This window comes from Pelobates fuscus, chromosome 9, assembly GCF_036172605.1.
Source record: "Pelobates fuscus isolate aPelFus1 chromosome 9, aPelFus1.pri, whole genome shotgun sequence".
Lineage (NCBI taxonomy): Eukaryota > Metazoa > Chordata > Amphibia > Anura > Pelobatidae > Pelobates > Pelobates fuscus.
The window spans coordinates 79,637,575-79,657,998 of NC_086325.1; the positions used below are offsets into that span (position 1 = coordinate 79,637,575).

The 20,424-nt window shown below is 42.3% G+C and overlaps 1 protein-coding gene across 1 annotated transcript in view; it reads right to left on the bottom strand.

Annotated features, from left to right (window-relative positions):
* The window catches only part of THOC2 (THO complex subunit 2), a 101,754-nt gene extending 81,826 nt beyond the window's left edge, over positions 1–19,928 (bottom strand). The window contains exons 1-3 of the mRNA XM_063432106.1: positions 19,823–19,928; positions 14,883–14,938; positions 1,116–1,207 (exon numbers count right to left, since the gene is read on the bottom strand). Of these exons, the coding sequence (XP_063288176.1) occupies positions 1,116–1,207; positions 14,883–14,938; positions 19,823–19,887 (213 nt within the window). The 5' untranslated portion in view covers positions 19,888–19,928. The remainder of the gene's footprint in view (positions 1–1,115; positions 1,208–14,882; positions 14,939–19,822) is intronic.
* Positions 19,929–20,424: the final 496 nt, after the last annotated feature.

Here is a 20,424-nt window from a genome sequence, read left to right on the forward strand (position 1 = left end):
TAAAATCCTTACAAGCTATAGTCTAGTGATATTTTTTTCATAGTCTTCAAAATATCAAGAATCGTGATGACATAATGAGGTTATATAGATGAAAATTTGCTGCCAAAAGAAGGGAACCGCTCTAGAGCAGTCACTTCAATTTAGATATTTTTAACCACTTAAAAACCAATGCAGTAATTGCAAACTGGACCATAATATTCATGATTCAAGTACCACCTGGATAAAATTACTTCAGAATTATATTCGGCACAATTTTTTTAAGAGTGATTGACAACGCATTTAAAGGGACACTATAGGCATCCAGATTATTTCATATCATTGAAATGGTATGTGTGCAGTGTTCCTGTCCCCTTAGCCCTGCAATGTAAATCATTGCAGGTTCAGAAAAACTACAATATTTACATTAAAGGGCTAAGACTGCCTCTAGTGGCTGTCTACCAGATAGTTTCCCAGCTTTTCACAGAGTTTAACTCTGTGAAACAACACTGGACGTCTTACTGCATCGTGCAAAACCCCTCAGGAAATCAGTCATTCAATGCTTTTCTATGTGAAAGATCTAATGCGCGCACGCTGCTCGCCACACATTAGGTTCCCCCTCACACTCCTGTCGGAGGCAGAGCCAGCTGGAATAAGGCAAGTGTTCCAAGGGTTATATAGACCTTTCAGTATCGCAAAGAGAGGTTGTGGGAGCAAACAGTCACTATAGTATGTGACTGATTTACAAGGAGTTTTGCTATGGGAATTTAAATTTCATACAATTTGGAGTTTAGGGAGTATCACTGTATGGGTTGTATGAGTATGTAAGGAAGTCAAGGGTGAGTAAAAAGTATTGGATCCTTGCCACAAATTTGATGTAACATGAACCAAAAATTATTTTAAAGACTATGCAGATCATCTCAATTTAAAGGGACTCTCCAGTGCCAGGAGAGCCACTAGAGGAGGACTTAACCCTGCAAGGTAATTATTGCAGTTTACAAAAACTGCAATAATTATACTTGCAGGGTTAAGGGTGGCACCCAGACAACTCCAATGGGCAGAAGTGGTCCGGGTGCTTGGAGTGTCCCTTTAATGCGACTTCCACAACAGTAAATACAAGAATAAGTACATTAACTTACAATTATGTCATTAAGAACACTAGAAGCTTGATCCTGCTTTAAATTTCCTTTAATGACTTGACAGGCAAGCTCGTACAGAACTTGCTGGATCTCTGAAAAGAAAAATTTCAATAAATTAATGATGGTATCATGAAGTATATTTCTACTGCACAATGTCTATTATACTAATAAAACAAAACCAAAAGGAATTTCTGTGCTTTGACACATTGCATTACATGCTTAGTAACATTTGCGTGGTGATCTTAGATCAGAAACATGTATGCTGGTTTGTTTTCCCGGGGAAATATAGTTACATTTTGCTATAGGAGTTACGCTGGAATTAACAAGTCAGTATAGGTTTGGTTACTCTGTAGTGACATGCAACAAATACAATCACAAAAAATTGTGCCTAAATGGACAGCTCAGTGTATGCTGCCAAGAGTCAAAAGGCATAGTCTAAAGTTGAGGTATTCCCCTGCACCTCCCCTTCTTTAGTCATCTTGACAATGCAAAATGTATACATCCACATTACAGTTGTGCAACACCAGCAATGCGTCTTATAAAGAAGGACTGAGGCAAATAATTCTCTACGAGAATCCCTCACTTCCGCTCTCTGTAAGAAAGCATACAAGAAAGGGTATCCGCCCGGCTTTGAAATGGATTTGAAATCCTCTCACAACTCTCCAGATACTACTATTTACAAATGGCTTTTAAAAGATTCAACTAGCACATTTCTTTAGTGATAAACATTTCATAGGATTTATTTTGTATTCACTCCCCCAAATACACAAGGGCCTGATTAATATCAGAGGACATTACAGTTTCTGCGTTTGGCAGGCTGTTGAAACTAAGAAGGTGGGTAACATTTTTAAAACGTGTGGAGAGAACCAACCTACCTGGAAAGAGGTCTCATTATCCTGTTCTGAGAGTCTCCTTGTCTTTTGAATGAGAAGCATTGTATGCATTTGATTTTATCATGTTAGATGTGATTACTCCAAACGAGAAGACCTTTAAGTTTCTTAAAGGAAAACTTCAAGCACCATAGGCACTATAGTGTGCTTTAGACGTTATTGAGCCAGAAGTGCCCTAGGGATCTAACACTAAGTAGTCAAACCATTTTAGAATAGTTTGACATCTTATCACGGGTTTTCGAAGTGCCAATGAACTAAGCCCTGCAGCACAGGGCTTAGCTTAGACAAAGAATTTCTGGCTCTATTAAAGGCTATAGTGGAGGTAGGGAGTGGCACCTAGTGTACCCCAGATAAGATGCCAAACTGTTACAAAAAGGACTGTCGGGGGGCGTGGCCTAGCCGCAGATCAGAGGGGACGTTAGCCTCCACAGCTCCTGCCAAACGAGGGAAATAAAGCAAAATTTTGCCCACAAAACGGCAATTAAAAGAAGCTGGGAGGCTACCAAGCATCTGACAACATCGACCGGGACAAAACGACACCTTAAATGAGTCGTTTCCAACTATGCACACCCGACATGTCCCTGCGGCCTACAAGCGAGGCGGGCGCGCTCTCCCGCCGCCGAGACAAGCAGCGACTACAACCTTGGGCCTGCGTTTCCCCCCCCCCCCCCCCTTTGGACCGGCGGGGGATATCCCGGTCCACCCTCACACACCCACACAGAGCGCTCCCCTTCGGGACGCTCCGGGGCACAACTCCGACGGACGCCACGAGACCCAACCAAAATGGCCGCCAGCAGGGCGCAGAGCCCGACCCTGCATAACCAACAGCACCAGACCTGCTCACCGCGGGCGCCTGCGGATGCGGTGGATGCCGCCTTTGAGCTCTTCTGGGCGAAATGGGAAGCCCACTTAAGAATGGCGGCACAGGCAGCTCGGAAAGCAAGAAAGACACGGAGAGGGCATGCAGAGGAGTCGCAGAAGCCTCGACCGGGCAAGACGACCCCAAACATAACAGCGACCAACCGCACGAGTCCACCAGGGCAGATATCCTCTGGGAGTAAGACGGTGACACAGAACCTCCGTGAGCAAACAGCCGCTAGACGCCGTCGTCTGAGATTACCGCCAAAAAGCGGTCAGAGATGGAAGGTCCTGTACCGCTCCCCACATGGGAAGAACGGAGACACTCTGCACCCACAGACAAGCAAAGAAAAAACGACCTGGTCTAACACCTATCACAAGAGACTGACAAATGTATATACAGGCCTACCTAAAGACCCATTGAAAACGAGCAACCCACCAAAGCGACGCCTACAAGACAGGTTGGCATACCAGGCCTCCAGGATGGGCATAGGCTAACAGACAGGAACAAGCACGTGGACTGCCGAACACTGATGAGACGCTCTGTCCGAACACACCACCCCTGGAAACTACCTCCAAGTTCAATGTTTTGACTGTGACTCTTGCTGTTAAATTTAAAAGTTTTGTACCCTCAGCCATTACTGCTATAGATGTGGCCAGGCAGATAGCCCACATCACCAGTTTACCTAGGAGATATACCATGCATTACTACGAATGTATTATGGACAAGCATAGACAGGATAGACCACCCAGGATCCTAAACCCTGTTACAGTTACAAGCAAGCCCACTAGACCTGACCCACTTATTGCAGTCATCGAAGACAGGGATTCATCTGACCACGTAACTAACCTGAGTCTACTAATGCCTAAATGCTGTATTTATCTTACTTCAGTGTTTGACCAGACATGCCTAGCATCTAGCAAGTTTTACCTTACATAATCTATGTCAAGAAAGTTTAGCCAGACGCACAACGACTTTAGCGAGATGACTTGTACTCACGCTACCAAGCACTAACTTAATTATTCATTCTGTTGAAGCATACCGGTCTGCTTAATGTATAAACACACAACATGTCATATATTTTTGTTATTACACCTTAAAAAAAAAATTGTGCAGTTACTCATGCCATGCCATTGTATTTACCTGTCTACTAAATTCCTGGCGATAGCTATTGTGGCATGGCCAGAAAATTTTTATCTGTATAACCTATGCACACAAAAATAAAGAATAAAAAAAAAAAAAGGACTGTGTCCAGTGAGGGTTACCTAACCATTACAGCACGTTTCTTTAAGGGAGAAGAGCTTCAAGTGATATGGTATTGGACAACAGATAAACATTGCCACTTCTCCATTGTTGTCTCCTAGCCAGCCACAAATCAAGCATGAACCTGCCTCAAAAAAAAAAAAAAAAAAAAAAAAAAAAGATATCCAGGCACATACTGGGGTTTCATGGCCCCCGGCTGCACCCTATCGGTGCAACCACGCTGACAGGTTGGAGGAATTACCTGTTCAGCAACGAGCCGACCCGCTGGGGCGACCATCCCTTTCACACGCGGGATCGAAAATGGCGCCAACCACGAGATCATGGCCATTTGTAGGTCTGCCTCCAAAGTTCTGGGGTCAGAGGCCAAGCCCTGACCAAATCACAGTCCAAGGAGGGATATTTAAACCCCTGAATTTCCCTAGTTCATTGCCCTGTCGGTCGTGGTTTCTGTTGCTGGTTCCCGAGAGTGCGTTTTCATGTCCTTGTTATTGATATTCCCGGTATTCTGATCTCTGGTTTCCCTGACTTGGCTTTCTTATCGATTTTGGGGCATTTCTGGCTTCCTAGACCTCAGCTTTCCCTTGACCATTCTCTGTCTTTCAAAGTAGTAATCCAGACATTCTAAGGACCTGTTTACGTTCTATTTCCATGTATATGTTACATAGTTTTGCGTATTGGATCACATTAGTAGTTGTGACATTAGGACAGGGCCTTGGATCCTGCAGAACTATGTAAGCATATGACAGCCAGTGAGAGTAGGGTGGCGGATATGGATCACAGACTAGACCAGTTTGCCCAGACCTTGCTTCAACAAACGAGGCTCATCCTGAGACGCCTCAGGTACATTCGGTTAGTCCGCCACCTGTATCTATGGTTTATAAAGCTCCCTCCATAACTCTCTCTCCTCCTCCTCGTTTTGGAGGTGATCCTAAAGAATGTAGGGGGTTCCTCAAACAAATTGAATATCATTTTGAGGCTTCTCCTGGTTCTTTTCCATCAGATAGGTCAAAGATTGGCTACCTTATGAACCAGCTAACGGGTAAGGCATAGACCTTTATGGGAAAGCGGCAACTCCATCACCCGTAATTACGATTAATTTTTAGCAGAGTTCAAATCGACCTTTGAACCTTTGGAAATGGAAAAGAACGCAGCCAAAACCTTGATGATAATCAAGCAAGGTAATTGCTCTCTGGCTGATTATGCCATCGAGTTTAGGACCTAAGCCTCTGAAGTAGATTGGACCAACAGCGGGCTGGTTACTGCTTTTTCAGAGGGTCTATCCGAGAATGTACTCAATGAGACCGCAGCTACAGACCTTCCTGTCAATCTTAACAAATGTATTACCTATATGATTGACATAGACAACAGATTGAGAGAAAGAGAGCGAAACAAATGGACTAGACGTGCGACCCTGTCTCTAGCCCCTTGTTTTTCTAATCCTGTCGTATCTGTTCCACCTTCAGGAACCGAACCCATGCAGTTGGGGGTAACCAAACGTACTGAAGCAAAAAGACAGTTTAAAAGAAAAGAGGGTTTATGTTTATATTGTGGCAGAACTTCCGCACCTAAGGACTGTTCGGGAACTGACCTTAGGTGTGATGTATATGTCCCCTAAATTGACTAAGAACCGTTTCCTGGTTAAACTTAGTCTCCAGTGTAATGATACCACTATTCAGTGTAAGGCTATGATTGACTCTGGGGCAGCGGAGAATTTCATTTTTAGGAAGTTCTCTGCTAAACACATTTTGCCATTAAGGCAGAGAAACAGACCTATAGCAGTTGAAGCCATTGATGGGAGACCTCTTTCTCAGCCTCTCATCACCCAGGAGACCTTTCCTATCACTGTTTTAGTAGGCATCTTACACTCTGAGGAAATGGTTTTTCAGGTTCTCATCTCCTTCATGTCCCATAATCCTCGGGTTTTCCCATAGCTCCAGAAACACAACCCTCACCAAGACTGGACCAAATGGAAGATAGTGGGATGGGGAGAGGACTGCAAGGGTCATTGTAAGATCCTTATGCCACAACATATTAGCACCGGCAATTTATCTACTGCACCTCCCTTGTCAACAGAGATTCCACCTTAGTATCTGGAATTAAAAGAGGTATTCAATAAAGTAAAGTCAGAGACTTTACCACCTCATCGGTCTTATGACAGTTCTATTGACCTTTTGCCCGGAACCATGCATAAAAGGAGGAGTATATGCACTGTTTAGAGCAGGGGTAGGCAACCTTCGGCTCTACAGATGTTGTGGACTACATCTCCCTTGATGCTTTGCCAGCAATATGGCTGTAAAAGCATTATGGGAGATGTAGTCCAAAACATCTGTAGAGCCGAAGGTTGCCTACCCCTGGTTTAGAGGAATACATAAAAGACTCTCTGAGGAAAGGGCACATTCAGAGATCATCCTTTCTTGCAGGGGCTGGGTTTTTCTTTGTCTCTAAAAAAAAAAAAAAAAAAAAGGGGAGACCTTCGCCCCTGCATGGATTACAGAGGTCTAAATAAAATAACTCAAGAACGCTAACCCCATTCCGCTTATTTCTGAACTCTTTGACAGGCTCAAAAGGTGCCAGAGTGTTCACCAAACTTGATCTTAGGAGCGCATATAATTTAGTCAGAATTAAGGATGGGCATGAGTGGAAGACAGCGTTTAATACCAGAATGGGATATTTAAGTATGTGGTTATGCAGTTTGGTTTGTGCAATGCTCCAGCGGTATTTCAAGACCTGATCAATGATGTCCTAAGAGAATACCTCCACACGTTCGTGTTGGTGTACCTGGATGACATTTTCATCTATTCTCCAGACCTTCGTACCCTTCACGAACATGTGAAAACCGTGCTACAAACTTTTCTAAAAAATGGCCTATACTGTAAGTTACAGAAGTGCCAGTTTGATCAAGTACAGTTCCTTGGATATCCCCCTCTGGTTTTAAGATGGACCCACGCAAACATGAGGCAGTTTTACAGTGGCCATTACCCAAGGGTCTTAAAGCCGTACAACACTTTATTGGATTTGCAAATTATTATCGCAAGTTCATCAAATGCTTCTCATCTGAAATTGCTACTATCACCAACCTTTCCCGAAAAGAAGCTAACACAAATTCATGGCCAAAGGAAGCAATAGAGGCATTTGAAAAACATCTGAAATCTTTATTTGTCTCAGCACCTGTTTTAGCACTATAGCAGAGCACTATTATCCCATAGACTTCTCCGCTGGTATTAAATAGTAATGCAGGAACAAGCAGTTAATCCAGGATGAACAGCAGCAATAACAAATAAAATAATCCAGTTATATCCCCTCACGATTCCCAATAGCTGGACGACACACAGTATCAGGAGCAGAACTGAAGATTTATTCCACATACTCTGCTTATATGCATCTCTCCCATGCAAGGGAGACACCCACAGTAATTAGTACAGTAACCAATCATTTACATGTTACCTCCCATACATCTTCTCCCCTCAGCTTAACAGATAATTCACTTATACAATACATGGTTTTCCCCTGTTTTTGGATGTACCCCAAATATATCGGTTAGACCCCTAATCTGGGTAAACAACATTTTCAAAAATCACCCAGGGGTTCGGGAGTTAGGTGGAAGTGTTCATTTGACCGAACGCACACGAAGCAGTAGCCGAAATTAGTTCCATACATTTTGGCCTTGCGGTCGGTCTTTGTTCGTGGGGTAAAATATAAGAAAATCCTTGACATCCATGGCTGTACTGACGGTCGTATGAATCCCCTTGTTTGTGGGATTCATTTAGCCGAACGGTGGGCTGTTCGTATGTTTGGTTCTGAAATTATGGAACTCTGGAGGTATTAGCGGTGTTCGCGTAGTCGAGTGTCCGATTTGGGTTCCAGACACTCGACGACCAAACACCGCTGGGCATTCGTATAGCAAGATGGCAGTCGCCACGTGTTCGTATGCCGAACAGCGGTCATCCAGGGAACACACACAGAGCATTCGTCTAATTGCTCATTAGACTGCAGTTAACACTGATCAGGGAGGTAAACTAGGGGCACACTTCTCTCTAGGGTAGTCTGATTGTTCGGTAGTTTGTTCGTATGACGAACGGAGTGGTTTTACCGAACAATCAGACGAATGCTTCATACAATACAGGTTTATAGAAAACACATGAAACGAAAATGACCTTATAACATGAATAGTTAAAGACAGCCCAACATGATCCGCTACAAGCACATCCAGATCGCGCCAAACCATTTATTTCAGAGGTTGATGCGTCCGAAACAGGTGTAGGAGCCATTCTGTCTCAACGAGAAAAAACCCTGATAAACCTCTGCATTCTTGTGGGTTTTTCTCCAAAAAGTTATCACCTGCTCAGAGAAACTACGACATCGGAAACAGGGAATTATTGGCCATTATTCTACCTCTTAAAGAATTGTGGCATCTCTTAGAAGGTTCCAAAGAGCCTCTTTTGATTTTCACGGATCATAAAAATCTGGCTTACATTGGGGACGCTAAGAGATTGTCTTCAAGACAGGCTAGATGGTCACATGTCCTTTCACATTTAAAATTTTTTTATTACTTACAGACCAGGCACTAAGAATAATAAGGCCGATGTTCTGTCTAGAACGTATGATACTGAAGAGTTTCCAGACCAAAAGAAATCTCCTATTATACCCTCTGAGTGTCTTATAGCTATGACTGTTTCAGAATTGTCTTTTCTGCAACTTTGTGCCATAATAGCAGATCAAACTCAGGCACCAGCAGAGAAGCCATCTAATAAACCGTTTGTCTCACCATGACAGAGATCTGAGATACTCAAGTTATATCATGATAACGTGACAGCTGGACATCCTGGCATATACAAAACCCTCTCTACCATTACTAGAAAGTTTTGGTGGCCGTCACTTAGAGGTGATGTCAAGGATGATGTGGCAGCATGTGGAATTTGTGGTGTGTCCAAGGTTCCCCACAAATCCCCTTCTGGGTTGTTACAGTCACTTCCAATACCAGACGCTCTGTGGACCCACCTGGCCATGGATTTTATTGTTGATCTCCAGAGTTCTAATGGGTATAACACTATCCTTATGATAGTGGACCATTTCTCCAAGATGGCACATTTTATACCCCTCAAAAAACTCCCATCATCCCAGGATCTTGTCCAAGTATTCTTACGTGAAATATTTATGCTACATGGGATACCGATAAACAGTCTTTGACAGAGGTACCCAATTTATTTCCAGATTCTGGCGTGCTTTCTGCAAACAGTTGGTCACAGAACTTTATTTTTCCTCTTCGTATAACCATCAGAACCATGAGGCAGCAGGAAGAGCCAATCAAGCCTTAGAGTCTTATTTACGTTGCTTTATTGATGCTAGATTAACTTGTCAGAACTCCTGCCCATGGCTGAATTTGCTAGAAACAATGCAACCCACGAGTCCTCTACTCTCAGTCCTTTTTTGTTTTGCAAATAATGGTTATCATCCCACTATATTACCTTCTGATTTTTTAGACACTGACATTCCTGCTTTAGACATCTGTTTGGCCTCTATCAGTGACACTTGGGCTTCAGTATACAAAGCATTACAGTTGGCCTCCAGACATACTAAAGTTCAGGCAGACAAGCAGCTTGGTGCCAATCCTGTCTATCAAGTTGGGGACAGGTTCTGGCTTTCCACACTCCATATCAAATTGAAAGTACCTTCCAAGAAACTGGCTCCTCGCTTTATAGGTCCTTTCCGAGTCCTTCGGCACATTAATCCTGTGTCATACTCTCTCTCCCTTCCTGCACATTTCGAACTTATTCCATGTGTCTTTATTGAAACCGCTTACTTGCAACCAGTACACCACACAGTTCGTACCTCCGCCTCCTCCTCTGGTAGCTAGAGGCCAAGAGGAATTTGAGGTCCGTTACATACTGGATACCAGGGTGTCTAGGAGCGTGTTGTTTTATTTGGTGTATTGGAAAGGTTATGGACCCGAGGAACACTCTTGAAACACTCCTCTCGTCTTGCCCGGTCGTTCCACAACCGGTTTCCTAACAAGCCTGCTCCTTGCCGTCCGGTGGGCGGTCTTCGAGTGGAAGGTACTGTCACGGTCCCTGGCTGCACGTGGTCGCACGCAATCGGTGCGACCACGCTGACAGGTTGGAGGAATTAACTGTTCAGCAACGAGCTGTGAGCTGACCCACTGGGGCGTCTGTCCCCTTCACATGCGGGATCCAAAATGGCGCCTCCAAAGATCACGCGACCATGCGTGTGACGTCACAACATCGACGCTCACGCACATTCTGGGGTCATAGGCCGAGCCTTGACCAATCACAGCCAAAGGAGGGATATTTCAATTAATCTTGATTTTGTATATTTCAGTCTTTACCGCAGCATCACTGGAGAGAAATGCATGTTCTCGATGTGCCCCCTCAATCACCATTTATTTGTGAATATTTGGAATTCATACCAGATTCTTTCTGGGATGCACATCCCCCCAGTTACCCTTTGGAGATGACCACCAAAAAACATTATTTTTAGGATAGTAAATGAAAGCAGTTTAAAGAGAGTTACTCCAACTCTTTAATTACTAAACATTTATTTTACTCCGTAAAGTATTGGACATTGCTAACTGGTGCCGACCCCTATGTTTAAAATTAACCCTAACTTTTTTTTTTTTTTTTTTTATGAAAAAACTTAAAAATGTACTTACCTTGAATTAACGCTGGACATACAGACTCCTAACACCATGACCACTTCTAAAAGCAGAAGTGTTCATGGAGTTTAAAGAAACCCTTTAAGCTGTAAGTATTGCAGTCAGCATGTTCATTTCCCCTGTTAAAATTGGTGTAGGACCCACCAATATTGGTGTATTGTGACATAGTGGGGGGGTGAGGGTTGGGTGGCCATATAGTGTTACTAAACCCCTATATTTGTTTGTTAAGATATGGGATTTTAAGTAGCCATATAAATTGTAAAATTGTGTTAAGTACTGTTATCTCAATGTATGCTATTAAATTTTATCTCACATAAAAAATATATATTTAAAAGGTCTGCTATACATAGCAGAAAATGTTACAGCAGGTTTAAAAAAAAAAAAAAAAAAACCACTATCTCTGTGACTGTACCCTTTCCCTAACAAGTAAATATTATATCTTAAGTTGCTCCTAAATTCTAGAAGGATGGTTGGATGGATATCCTAAGTTGATTCTAGAATGAAAAGCTTTGGCAATCTCTCACTAGGGTTTACTGAACCTTTACGGCAATGATACAAACAGACTTTCGGTTAAACTGTACCTCGGGTCACGAGTAGAGCATATGTTATTGTAAGATTACTCTTTAGAACAGTCATTTATCTGGATTTTTTAACTGACCGATTACAAAAGGACCTTAATCTCAGTTACTCCCCATGAAGAAAGCTAACAGCAAGAATATAAATCAATTGGCTTTGCCTTCATTTCAAACCTCTAGAATTAACTTTGTTTAGCATGGCATTAGAACAGATTATGTAGAAGAAAGAGGAGCTCATATCAACTATCTAATATGCAAAAGCATACCTACACCAAGCCCTGTGTAAAACAACAAGATAGTGGTCACTGTCAGCTATCTAGCTCTTTAGGTCACATTGTTTACAATTTAACTTTTATCCTCTTGCAATAGGACAAAACAATCTGTGTGATGGAGCTTCAGTCTAAATCACTGTTCAATGTGACTGTTCATATCCACTACAGATTAGCCAGCCTCTCCCTACCATGCTATAAGACACTGTGTAAGCCTGTCAACACGTAACACTTCAGCTTATGAGGTATGTCTGCCTACAGCACACCATCTGTGGGGGGGTTTCTATCACATTGTCAAACTGATCTTGATTTAGGTCAAATTATGCATAATTTATCTCTAGATCACACATATTCAATAGTATCACATATACCAAGGACATACTAGATGTGTAGTTCCACAAATACAGATAATATTCTTGCAATACACAGTGCTCAGTGTGAGAGACCAAGACTAACATACTTTGATCACCCACAACATTAAAACCATCTGCTTAATATCTTGCAGGTCCCCCTCGTGGTGCCAAAACAGCTCTGATGCGTCAAGCCGAGCTATGGACCCTACAAGACCTCTGAAAGTGTACTGTGGTTTCTGACACCAAGACATTCGCAGCATATCCTTTAAAGGAACCCTATAATGTTAGGAATAAAAACCTGTAAGGGGTGTATTTTGTCTGTAACAATCTCTAGGTAGGTGGTACGTGTCAAAATAACATCTACGTAAATGCCAGGACCTAAGGTTTCCCAGAGCATGGCTTCTTCCCATAGTGTACTCTGTTGCCAACTCTTCCCCAGGTAAACGACGCACACACCCAGCCATCCAACTAATCTTAAAGAGACACAACTACAGCTTATAGTATTTGTTCTGGTGAGTAGAATCATCCCCTTTAGGCTATTTGCAGTAAACACTGTCTTTTCAGCGAAAATGCAGTGTTTACATTACAGCCTAGTGATAACTCCACTAGCCACTATTTAGATGGCTACTAGAGGTGGTTTCTGAGGCAGTGCTGCACACTATGCAGAACTGCCATTCAGTGTATCCACCCTCTGCATGGAAACACTGAACTTTCCTCATAGAGATGCATTGATACAATGCATCTCTATGAGGAAATGCTGATTGGCCAGGGCTGTGTTTGACTTGTGCTGGCTCTGCCCCTATCTGCCTCCTTGAGAGTCTCAGTCAATCCTATGGGAAAGCATTGTGATTGGCTCACATAATCACTTCTGATCATGTCAGCCAAGCAGGCAGAGCAGGGGCAGAAGCAGCAGCTGCAGACTTGAATACAAGTAAGATTTTACTATATTTAGGGGGGCCAGCGGGGCACATGGTGTTTTTAACACTATAGGGTCAGTAATACAGGTTTGTGTTTCTGACCCCATAGTGTTCCATGTGATTCATCTGATCACGTAACCTACTTCTATTGCTACATGATCCAGTTCTGATGCACTAGTCCACATTGAAGGTGCTTTCGGCGGTGAACAGGGGTCATCATGGGCACTCTGACCAGTTGGCCCCATACACAGCAAAATGTGATGCACTGTGTGTTCTGATACCTTTCTATCATGGCAAGCTTTAGGTTTTTCAGCAATTTGAGATACAGTAGCTCTTCTGTGTGATCAGGCCAAAGGGGCTAGTATTCACTCCCCACCTGCATCAATGAGCTTTGGATGCCCATGACACTGATCCTTGTTTACTGGTTGTCCTTCCTTCGGTAGGTACGAGCTACTGCACAACCGGAACACCCCACAAGAACTGCTATTTTGTAGATGCTCAGACCCACTCGTCTTGCCATCACTATTTGGCCCTTGTCAATATCACTTAGATCATATTGCTTGCCTATTTTTCCTGCTTCCAACACATACAATTCAAGAACTGGCTGTTCACTTGCTGGCTAATATACCCCATCCCTTGACAGGTTCCATAATAACCATATAATCAATGTTATTCACTTCACCTCTCAATGGTTTTAATGTTGTGGCTGATCAGTGTAAATCTGATCAATGCAGTTTGCCCATGCACACAATTTTACTTCCAGGTTTCTACGTAAGAGCACCCCAGTGCGCACACACGTCCCAACTGTCTATTATTCACTATTGCTTGTGAAATTAATACATATAAGATTTATCGACATTCATTGTCAAGGTAATTCACCAAGTTCCAATTTTGTGTTACGAATTAAAACTATACATAATAAAATCTGGGATCATTTGTTACAATGCAGAGTAATTCCATGAAGTCTGTTATTTTCCAAGCAGTTCCGCGTTAGTCCTAAATTGGAAACTCTCTAAATTGGGTCAAATTACACCTAAATTCACAAAACAAAATTGTTTAAAGGAAAACGCCATGCGGCATAACAAGTGACACTCTCAGCCCATCACTGGCCGCCCATTAAGAGAAATGTTTTAGAAACATACATACATTTTTAATAGCCTTTCGCTCAATGGACGTTCCTAAGAACACATCAGAATTACCGTGTCGAAAACAAGGGTGCCCAATAGGTAGAACCCCAGGTACTACTACAGCTTCCATGATGTTTTGAAATTCTAAAAGCATTCCAAAGGCATGCAAAGCATCATGGGAGTTGTAGTTCTACAACATCTGGGAATCTACCTTTTCAGCATCCCTAGTCTAAAAAATGTTAAGTTTTCTCGAGGAGTCTGCAGAATCAGGAGTATTTAGCATTATATTTCAGGGCCTGCATTCAAGATGCTTTTGATTTCAACTCCCACAATTTCCATGTGCAGTGTGTTATTAACAAACTCTGCAAGTTTTGTTTAAAGCATGAGAATTGTAGAAGTCCTACCTGTAACATGTATATTATTGCATTAAACTGGATGTTACCAGTACTGCGGGATATATTTTAAGTATTTTATAAACATACGGTACTTCATAAAACAGTAACAGTCTGATTACCTTTTGAAATAAATAATATGAGGAGAAAAACAAAAACTGCCACTTTCACTTAATCAGGGTGTTTTTGTTTCAATCGTCATTCATTTATGTAGTAAAATTGCAACATATGAACAACATTGTCTTCAATGGTCACACGCTCGTTTTCTTATTTCAAATGGTCCATTTCCACTCTGGCAAGGGGTAGAATAGAATTATCTCTATATTCCACATGCCTTAAAAACAGTTAGCTAGTTATAATGCCCATTAACATTTTACGTTGGATAACATTGTTATGCACTACACTAAAAACTGATCCACAGAATTATTGACATAAAGTTTGTTGAAGGTTACCTTTAAACGTCACATGTTCCTGGCCTTTTTCACTTAGACTGCGGCACAACTGAACACTGAAATGACATTAAACACACAAAATGAATTCTAGATATCTAAACCATGATATAGAGATTCAGCAAATAAACTGGAATGCTGGTAAATTATAAAAGTCAAAATGCAAAAAATATGCAACTCACAAGGACCATTATAGTGCCAGGAAAACAAACTTGTTTTCCTGGCTCTATAGGGTCTTTGGGTGTCCCCCTCCCGCCGGGCTGAAGGGGAGGAAGGGGTTAAATTCTTACCTTTTTCCAGCACCGTGCTCCCTCTTCTGCTGAATGCGCATGCGCGGCAAGAGCCGCACCCGCAGTCAGTCCATAGGAAAGCATTTCTCAATGCTTTCCTATGGACGCTGGCATCTTCGCACTGTGGAAATCACATGAGAAGCGCGGAAGCGCCTTTAACGGCTGTCAATGAGACAGCCACTAGAGGCTGGATTAACCCTAATGTAAACATAGCAGCTGTTTACAGCTGCAGGGTTAACCTTCGATGGACCTGATATTGAGCTGAAGTGATCTGGGTGCCTATAGCGGTCCTTTAATGTTGCACTATTTTGGTTTGAGTGAATCATTATCATAATTTCACTTTTACGACAATAAAGTGAAAAAATATTGATGCCTACAATCATAACAGATTGTGAAAAACAAAATAATCCATGAATAAGCCAACCTGGTCATGGTTCAACATTATATATAACATTTGGGTTATCATACGAAAAGGCACGCTTCTGGTACAAAACTACTGTTTTAAAAAACACGTAGCAGTGAAAGATGAAAATAAAGCATAAAAAAAAAATTAGATACAGAATACATTTTAATGCCAATAAAACACATCGACTCCTTTGAAGCAAATGATAGCACTTCCCCAAATATGCCCTCCACTAATATTGGCACCTTTGGTAAATATGAGCAAACAAGGCTGTGAAAAACCTGTTCTAAAAATAAAAGTTTTACAAAAAACACACAAAAATGCTCTTCTCTCTTAGATTTCAAACAATTGCAAACACAACACAGGTTTACACCCTTACCCACCCCCCCCCCCCCCCTCCAAATTTTTATATATATTCTCCCATTGATATTTTAAATTTTTATTACTGGGTGATTAGGAACAGGACATTGAAAAACCATGACTTGCTGTTTCACAGGGGCATAAATATGAGGTAGCAAGCCAAATTCCCTTAGTCATTTGTCAGAATGGGTAAGACCAAATAATATAGATGTGATGTGCAGCAAAATAGTGTTGAGCTTCACAAAATGGGAAGTGGCTAGAAGCAAAAAGCGTTGAAAAGACCCATTTCTACCATCAGGGCTATAAAGTTCCAGACAACTGGAAATGTTGTGAATCAAATTAGAAGAGGACGTGTGCCTCAAGGCACTATGAAGAAGATGGTTCGAGTGGCCAAAAAGATCTCCATGGAGAATTGCATTAGTTAGTTGCGTCTTGAGGTCAGAGAGTCTCCAAAACTATAATCTGATGTCACCTTTATCACCACAAGTTGTTTGAAAGGTTTTCAAGCAAAAAAAGCATTTACGCTCTCATCCAAAAACAAACTCAAGCATCTAAAGTTTGCAAGACACTACTGGAACCTCAAATGGGATCGGGTTCTATGGTCAGGTGAAAAACAAAATTTTTTGGCAATATTCACCAGAGGTAGGTTTGGCGCGCACAGAGATGTAGCTATATGGAAAAGTACTTCATGCCCACGGTTAAAGGAACACTATATGGTCAAAAATACAAATGTGTATTCCTAACCCTATAGTGTTAAAAACACTGACTAGGTGCCTCACACCCACCCCCCTGTCCCCTGCCCCTCACCCCACTTAAAAAGCTGTAAAACTCATCTTTATTCCAGTGCCATGCAGATCTGCCGTGGCTGGCTCTGCCTTTTCCCCTTTGGCTGAGATCATCAAAACTGACAATCGCAGCCAATCGAAAGCATTGGATTGGCTGAGATGGTCAAATCTTATTATCTCAGCCAAGAAGGCGGGTCAGGGAAGGAGCCAAATGCAGTGCTGGCCAATCAGCATCTCCTCACAAAGATACATCAAATTAGTCCACCCTTTATGAGAAATAGTCAGCTTCTCAATGCAGATCGTGGAGATGCTGATCTAGTAACCATGCGAGTGACGGCCACAGGAGGTGTTACTAGGCAGTAATGTAAATACTGCCTTATCTCTGCAAAGGCAGTGTTTTCTACAAAAACCCTGCAATTGCAGGCTATACAAACCAGAACAACTACATTAAACTGTAGTGGTTCTGGAGACTATAGGGTCCCTTTAACTATGGTTGTGGCTCTTTACCGTTTTGGGCCCATTTTCCTTCCATAGGACCTGGACATTTTTGTTAGGATACATGACATCATCGACTCTGAAATATCTAGCAGATTTTAAATTAACACCTGACCGCCTCTGCCATAAAGCTTAAAATGCGCCGTGATTGGATCTTCCAGCAGGACGTATATTTTGGATACACCCATGTTGTGTTTGCAATTGTTTGCTATCCATGAGAGCAGAGCATTTGTGTGTATTATTTTGAACAAAAGATCAAAATGTTAAACAATAAAGACAGTTTTCCATAGCCGTCTTTGCTCATATTTACCAAGGGTGAGAATATTAGTGGAGGGCACTGTACATGTCTGATACCTACCCAGTGACGGCACAGAGGAGACTGGAAATTTTTATTCAGGTATGGAGCAAGCCACCTATATATGAAAAGTATTTATTTAATAAACAGAGCAAGTGAATTGTAAGACTGGATATTTCTCAGGTCTCTCACACTGCCATGGACTTGTCACCAAATTTCTGCTTTCCGACGTATCTCTTTCTCAGATCTGGGAAAAAAGCCTGTCAGAAATAACACGCACTGGACAACGCAATGCATTTCATCATGCCCTTTAATTTTCCCCTCCCAGCAGAGGAGATATATAGATTACTTTAGTCTGGAGCAGGGGTACCCAACCAAGTCCCCAAGTCCCCCCTCCCAGTCCAGGATTTAGGGATTACCCTGCTTTATCTAAAGTGTTTTTATTTCTTAAAAAAAAAAAAAACACACCACACCTTAGGTAGAACTGGGTAATCCCTAAATCCCAGACTGGTAGGGTGTACTTGAGGTCTGGGTTGGGAACCAGTGGTCTAGGGTGTTACACTTTATTCAGCGAATCGCAGATTGACAGTATTCTTTGCAAACCAAGCAATTCTAACACGTAACGAAAAAATCTGTATGTTAGGAGAAGATAAGCAAACTTGCTCAGCATAACTTAGGGTGGGTGGAATACTTGTTTTCAAGCAGAGAAGAAGCCCCTACTAAGCATTTTAAAACATTGCACTGATACAGTTAAAAAAGTCTCTAAGCATTATATATAAAATTTGATACATTAAGCCAAAGCAATAAAATTTACCCTAATAGGAATAAAAACTTTTAAGACAATGAAAAATAGCGAAGTAGGACTTTGTTTTTCAAAATCTGCAATCCTTTGTCAATTATTAGCAACTATTTAGTGAATAAACTCGAATAGGGGTTTTCACTAAAATAGGTGTTTTAGTGGATGAAGTCTGAATGGCAAAACTGAGGCTTTCATAAACAACCAAGCTGTGACTATTGCGTAATTTTCAGAATAGTCCATTTTGGCTTCATTTTTTTTCAATTTGGATTTAATTCACTATGAGTTTTAGACAATAACCCGGAAAACAGTCAATATCAGATATTTTCTACAAGAAGTGCCAAACATTATAATGCTCTAAAATGTATTTAACATCAGTCAGGAAGCTGAATATTTGAGACAACTTTGCCCTGACTACACTATTCTAAAATGTAATGATGGGGTATGGGGAGCACCGAGGTAGACCATGAGCATTACACAGTCCCACAAAATGTTTTGCTAGCCGGGCTAATTCAACCTGTTGGCCTGGTAACTATGGTCAAAATATAGCTAGGGGGTGTCAGCATGGCGTCTATAGCTATGTGTAACAAAGAAAGAAAGGGAAAAAAGGCTTTGTGCAGAAATGTTGGGGAGCTAACATTCTTGTCACTAATCTCTGGCTATTAATAGTTTCAGCTTAGGTATTTTTCTTTATAAAGGTTTGATGTACAATTAATTGAAATTGCAAATCCCTTGCATGTTGTTGTTAGGACCTTTTCGTATAATATGGATAATACTTAACTAAGATTCAGATGGTGATCATTCATACTAACTTATCTACCTACATCAGGGATAGTCAACCTTCGGCACTCCAGATGTTGTGGACTACATCCCCCATAATGCTCTTACACCCATAATACTGGCAAAACATCATGGTAAGTGTAGTCCAAAACATCTGGAGTGCCGAAGGTGGCCTATCCCTGACCTACATTATCATAATCATACTTTTATTGTTTAATCCATTGCAGAATATGGAATAAAGTTGCCCACTTTCCATGCCCACTCTGTATACCGATCTCTACCGTGTGATCTCCCGGATCTCTCACATTACCGGACAGACTCTTAGCTCTGGCTGAGCGGGGAGGGTGAGACGACCAACCGTTGCACAACTACAATTCCCAGGATGCCTTGCTGGCCTTAGTGATAGATGGCGAATTCCCTGATGAAGGATCTCTCCCTGGACACCACGCCGCCACCCCAATTATATACTGTACCCCCATTATTTACTGTACCCCCATTACTGTCACTGCAATGCTCAGCTCTCCCATCCCCCCGCTATCCCGCTCCCACACTCCCCGTGCTGGCTGTGGGTCCCAGGGCCACAGGAATCCCGGCACTGAGGCCTTCCGCCGCTGGCGGGACTGGTACCCCCCATAACCACGGTCCCAGGACCCCCACACCCCGCTAACCGGCTCGGCGGATCGCCAGCCCTCCCCATCTCCGCTCCCAGACCCCCCCTGACCCCGATCCCATCGCTTACAAATCATTTTTTCCGGATTTTTCCCAGTTCTTTATCCAATCAGCTGGTAGCAATGCGGCCGCCATCTTCCCTCGCTAGCACGGGTAGCCCGGATGTTTAGCACATCACCAGAGGTCAAAGGGAAGGCTGGCGCCGCGCGGCATGCTGGGACACGGCCTGCTCCTATGGCAATGGAGACAGCAGCATGGCGTCAGCAGCAATGTCAGGGGAGCCGCCAGGGTTTAATCACACTCCGGGGAGAGCTAGCTGTATGTGTAGGGGGTCTGTCAGCATTATATCCCCTGCTGGCCACACATTATTATCAATGCCTTTTGCTTAACACATTAAACATGCACCTTAGACCTGTATAAACACTCCCCCTAGCACCAGTCCTGATACAGTGTGTGTGCTGGGGAAAAGTAAAGCTGTGTCACTGGAGCTGTGTGTGATGGGGAGTCAAGCTGTATGTTACGTTTTTGAGAGGGGGGGAGGGTTTCTTTATTGGATTATTTTGATGGCATTCTTATTTATTTTTTTAAGAGCATACTGAATTTAAAAATAATAATTAGGCTTAATTAAATGTAGTAAAATTAAAAGAAAAAAGGGGGGGGGGAATGTATTGA